General features: G+C 41.1%; 1 protein-coding gene across 1 annotated transcript; it reads right to left on the bottom strand.

Annotated features, from left to right (window-relative positions):
- Nucleotides 1–979: 979 nt before the first annotated feature.
- On the bottom strand, nt 980–3872 carry LOC120964139 (BTB/POZ domain-containing protein At2g46260-like). Its single transcript, XM_045228773.2, has 6 exons — nt 3802–3872; nt 3315–3406; nt 2386–2504; nt 2244–2307; nt 1655–1934; nt 980–1547 (listed from the first exon to the last, which is right to left on the bottom strand). The coding sequence occupies exons 1-6, from the start codon at nt 3870–3872 to the stop codon at nt 1127–1129; spliced, it is 1047 nt and encodes a 348-aa protein (XP_045084708.1). The 3' UTR covers nt 980–1126.
- Nucleotides 3873–5409: the final 1537 nt, after the last annotated feature.

Genomic DNA, 5409 nt, shown 5'->3' with positions numbered 1-5409 from the left:
TGGCACATCACCCCTCGGAGGATGCTACCTGTAGGGCCGCAGACCCTTGCTGGGACGGCAAACCTTATTGCGCATCTGCCCATGGTGCCGCTCCCAGCTGCGGCACCCAGACCTCTCGCAACAGTCCCGGCTGCAGTGCAGCCAGCCCCTGCTGCACCGCTTGTCATGGTGGTGCCCCCGAGCCCCGAATGTGGCGCCAGCACTTGTGCCAGTTCCAGGTGGGAATGGCGGCACCGGTAGCATGGTTGCAGCCAACTCTGAGTTTTGGAAGGAGTACCGCAGTGAAGGGGACCCCCCAGCCGAGATAGACTTTCTGGGGCAGTGGGAGTCGTCCAGCAGCAGTGCGCAGCTGGCGGACAGCGCCGAGGAGGAGGCTGATGGCTCGGGGAGCACCTTGGACCTCGCCTTGGCTTCAGCCACCGATCTGTCTTGGAAGCCTCCCAAGGGCTGGTCTTGCCTCAATAAAAATCAAGATCCATGCATTCATACTGTTATCTTAGCTGTTTGGCTGTTAGATAGATCGATCAGGGAAAATCAACGATGTGCCGATAAAATGAATTTCATGTTTAAGATTTGGTACCAATTTCTAGCTAGTTTGTTTACTCTGGTATTTCTTAGTCTGATGTTGCTGTTTTTGGATATATCTCAGAGGAATAAGACAACATGAACGATGATTGAGGTTCACAGACATAAATTGCTTCTTTTAATATACATGGTTTGTCTCATCTATTACTTATTTAAAATGGTTTGACCTAAAAATATGTACTTAGAGGCCTCGCAAAAGCTAGTCACCTTTAAGACTAGCTTTTCCCTCCATAAACAAATACGATTCATGCATTTCATACTATTATCATATATGTTTGGATAGATCTCAGGGAAAACAAAACCATGAGACGATAAGTGGAATATCATGGTTAAGTAGCAATCTCTAGTTTGCTTAATCTTGTATTTCTTACTCTGATCTTGATGTGCTCGCATAGATCTCAGAGGGAAAAATAGCATATGAGATAGTTTGTGGTGTTCACATTTTATTTTGTTTTAAAGATTGTGGTGTTCACATATACAATAACTTCATTTAATATAGTTCGATACTAAAATTCGGATTCAATTGTATTTAATCTCAGTTTTATAGGATGGGTTCCATGTGAACAACCACTGCCCTTGTTGGCCCTTTGTTTTGTTCCCTCTCTATATAAAGACCAAGATGACCAACCCAGTGTACCGAGAGGGAGAATACATACTCTTCCCAACTGAATGGCTGACTGAGTATTGCTCTCAGCATTCGTAGAGAGCGGCACTGGTCACGCTTTACAGCCCAGTCAACCGTACGACAAGAATAATCGACAGCATTGGTCATAAGAAGACGCATTACTGGAAGTAAACGAGAACTCGAGATATTCCTCCTTTCTTCCGAATTTGGGCATGGTGAACAGGCCCATCTGAGCACGAAGTCACAGACAATTACTTCAGAAGCAACCCCGAAGTCATTCCTTGATAACATGTCCTCAATCCCAGCAGCAGGGATCCTCATAAGTTCATCTTGGAACATGCAGTGTAGCAAAACCATGTCATTTTGTGACAACAATGTCCACATGCTTCCTAGTAAAGGGAAAACGGAGAGGTGTCTCAATCCAAAGAATATGGGATCACATACTCTGTTGACAGGAATTCCGGGTACCTTTCACCAAGGAATTTCTTGGCTGCCTCTATCAGGTCTGCTGCCATTGAAATGGAACATGGGAGATCTAGGCACATCACTGCAGATTCTGGAGTCATAGGCAGGACCATGAGAAGCTGAACGCAAAGCTTCATGCAGGAAACGACCTCAAATTTGTCAGCAGCCATCAATAAATCAACCAGAGGAGTGGGCTCAGTTGTTGCTGTCAACTTTCCACTATGCATAAAGCGTAACAGCTCCATTAAGGCTATCTCCTCTGTCGAAAATGAAAGCAAGGAGGCATAAGGATTGATGTAACAGTTCAATAAATCTCAAGCAGTAATAACAATTAAATAAAGAAGTAGAAAAGAAAATGGATAACTATTGTTTTACGCAAAGATGATTACCGAAGTGTAACGATCAATTGTGAAACCTGTAATGCATGAGAAAATATCCATTTGGTTGGCAAATTCTGTAGATGAAATGACAATGGCCCCTCTATAATTTTAACATGTTTTATTCAAAAGGTGCATACATCAATAATAAAATCACAACAATGGCAAAGAATAGTACAGTACACTGTTACCAGAATCAGCAGTTCTGACTGTTGCCTCCCCCTGGCCAGATTCTTTCATGCGATTTGAGAAAAGCTAACAAGCATGAAGCTCATCAGAAAGATGAGCAACAGATTATAGAACAAATGCATTTCAGTAGATCGTCAGAATTACCATGGAAACGAAACTACTTTTTGTAGCAAGAATCGCCGAGCTGACATAAATCGTCTCAACTCGTAAAATCGGTGTACTCGACACAGTACAAGATGAGTCAATATCTTCTAAATCATCACCTGCAAAATACCAAGTTTGGATAAATATAATGCAACATGCAACACTAGGACAAGAAGGCACATAACAGAATTACTAGATAAGCTTTTTGCTGGTAAAAATATCTGGAACATCATGTTCTCAATGTGAGCAGAATTAGTAGACAAGTTATTTGCAGGTAAAAGTATCCGCCAAGCCAGTATTTATTTTTCCCATGAGTTCTAGCCCAGGCACCCTGCTCTTGTGCTGCCTCAGTTGCTTTCTCTACAACCTTTCTGGAAAAACTATGCTAAATAGAACTTTCTGAAGAAGAAAAAACAGTGAACTGATTCTTCCGATGCATCAGATCATGGGCTCTTCAACAATTTATATGTCCTAAATGGATCTCACACCATGGCCACCCCCAACAAATTACGAAAAGCAATACAAAAGAAGCCACACGCGAAAAACAACCCAAAAAAAAAGTAAACCTACGAAGAAAACGGCAAGGCAAAGTGAATGTGTACTTCTAGTCACATACTACTTTCGTCCTGAAAAGGACGTTAGTGCTAGATCAATGTTGAGGAAATCATTAATTGATAGCTACTCGGTTGGCTGGCGAGTAGAGGATTAATACGCTAATCAGACAGTTAATCCATTAATCAGCCGATTAATCAATTTATCAGTTACTTGATGACCATACAAGAAGGAATTAATCAGCCAGTTAACTAGTTAATCGGCCGATTTCTTTAACATGACTAGATACATCTTTATCTGTATCTAGACAAAACTAAGGAAACCTTTTCGGGACGGAGGTAATACAAATTATGCTAAATCGTTCTAGTTTTTCTCACCAGCTACATAAAGTTCTGCTGCATTGAAGTATGTGCAGTCCTGTGGATTGAAGAACATATACAAATCTGTTGATTGCTTCGTCTGGATAAATCTGATATCCATTCATCAGATATGCATATGGATTTGTGGAAAATGAATTACCCACAAATATGAAGAACATAAACCTAAATTAATTACCTTAAAACTAGTACAGACGAATTTACTAGCTAATGAGGAATCAGAACTTTCCATGCCAAATTAGTTGTTTTAGACTTGTCTAGGTACGGATGTTAACAATTTGGGATGGAGGTTGTACCAAACTAACACCCTAGAGAAAAGGAACGAAAAATAGAAGACTAAAATAGTCAACGGTACCGACCGACGCACCCATGGAGGCCTGGAGGCTGGCTATTGCACGCACCTTTGTCTTCCCCTCGGTGGCGCTTGCGGCTGGTGCCGGACCCAGGCGCGTCGTTGTCATGGCAGACGACCTCTACCCGTAGCTACCTATAGGAGAAGACCTTCACGTTGAAGACGGCCTCGTAGCCGTCCGGCTCCGCTACGGCTCCCGCCGACATCAGTCGTCTTGCGTGCACGCTCGCTGGCTCGAACCCTGCAGGAGTGGCGTCGGAGGAGGAGGAAGAAAAGGGGACGGATGGAGGCAGCTGGGAGCCTGGGATTGCTGTGGGGATAGATACTCTTACTACTAGTAGCATTCGAGGGACGCCATTAATGATCATGTGACGCTGGTGACTTTGTGCATTCAAAGCGAGCCGGACGGAACTCCATGACGTCTACGTGCAACATCACCACCTCCCTTGCTGTCTGTTCTCGTGACTTGTTTTTTTAACACCAGGCAGAGACATTCGTAAACACGTGCATACACTCTGAACGCATACATGTACACCCTATGTCTATAAGAATCTCCTAGAGATTGAACCGGGATATCATTTGGAGATTGACAAAGTCACGATAAGTGTCTTGTAGTCGACGAGAATGTTTTCTCCAACTGAACACGCATCATAGAAAATCCTGAAATAAATTTAGAAAAATACAAGCACCAAGACTTGAACCCTGATGGGCCGGAGATATATACTACTGTCCTCATAATCATCCAATCACATGTTTGTTCGTATGACTAACTCAGACTCTACAAGGTGGTTGATCACTCTTGCTAGATTTTCCTGGCAGAATTTTGTTTTCGCCATGTTAGCTTTTGCCAAATTTTGTTATTTAAAATTTTGACATTTTACTTTTGCCACTCTTAGCTTTTGACAATACATCATAATCGTTATTTTTGCAAAAAAAAGGCAAAATCTTGATTTCTAAATAGTGACCAGTACATACACTATTCATTTTCCCAAAATCTTATTTTGTCATTTTTGTGTAGCTCACATAGTTACTTATGGCCTCACATAAATTTCACACATGTGTAGCATATGAACATATATAAATTTTATAGGATTTTCTGAAACTTTAAATACCATTTTGACACTATTCAAAATAGTGATCACTTGAGTACATGCACAGAAGTGGTTTTTCGCATGGAACGCTGCCCATGAAAATGAGATTAAAAATAAGTGAATCTGAATTGAAACGTTGAACCTTATAAATGGAAGTGAGAGATAACACAAACCATGTACTAAAAGAAGATATTATGTATGTGAACACCACTGTCTTTAATACAAAATAAACTGTGAACACCACAAATTATCTCATATGTTACTTTTCCCTCCGAGGTCTATGCGCACACATCATGATCAGTCAGCGGCGGAGGCAAAAAATCGAGTTAATGGGTTTTTTCATTAATTTATTGTGAAAAATTAGTATGGCTTAATTAAGTATAATGTCCAATTTCACACTATCATGTAACAAGACTATAGGACCCAAAGACAACGTAGCAAATAGAAATACAGTAGCACTCATATTTTATACATTGCACACAAAATACTACAACATTTGTAAAATAAAAAATTGAAAGGCATATCAGTTCGATGAAATTATAAATTCCTGTAGTTTACATATTGTGAGTAGAGTAGCACCAAAATAACTTCATAGCTTCAGGTGTGGCTTCTCCTCGAAAACACCGTCAAAAATGTCAAGTTAGTTTGACCA

Source organism: Aegilops tauschii, chromosome 5 (genome assembly GCF_002575655.3).
Source record: "Aegilops tauschii subsp. strangulata cultivar AL8/78 chromosome 5, Aet v6.0, whole genome shotgun sequence".
NCBI classification, from domain to species: Eukaryota; Viridiplantae; Streptophyta; class Magnoliopsida; order Poales; family Poaceae; genus Aegilops; species Aegilops tauschii.
The sequence above is the reverse complement of the archived record's forward strand: the minus strand, read 5'-3'. Positions and strand labels throughout refer to the sequence as shown.

What these genes read in the sequence shown, in the direction of transcription:
- LOC120964139 (XM_045228773.2), bottom strand. Translation starts at nt 3,872, where the DNA reads ATGTCGGCGGGAGCCGTAGCGGAGCCGGACGGCTACGAGGCCGTCTTC. An exon ending in GTGAAGGTCTTCTCCTATAG is followed by an intron (nt 3,407 to 3,801) that starts GTAGCTACGGGT and finishes AATGGATATCAG; the next exon opens with ATTTATCCAGACGAAGCAAT. An exon ending in AGTCAGAACTGCTGATTCTG is followed by an intron (nt 1,935 to 2,243) that starts GTAACAGTGTAC and finishes CATTTTCGACAG; the next exon opens with AGGAGATAGCCTTAATGGAG.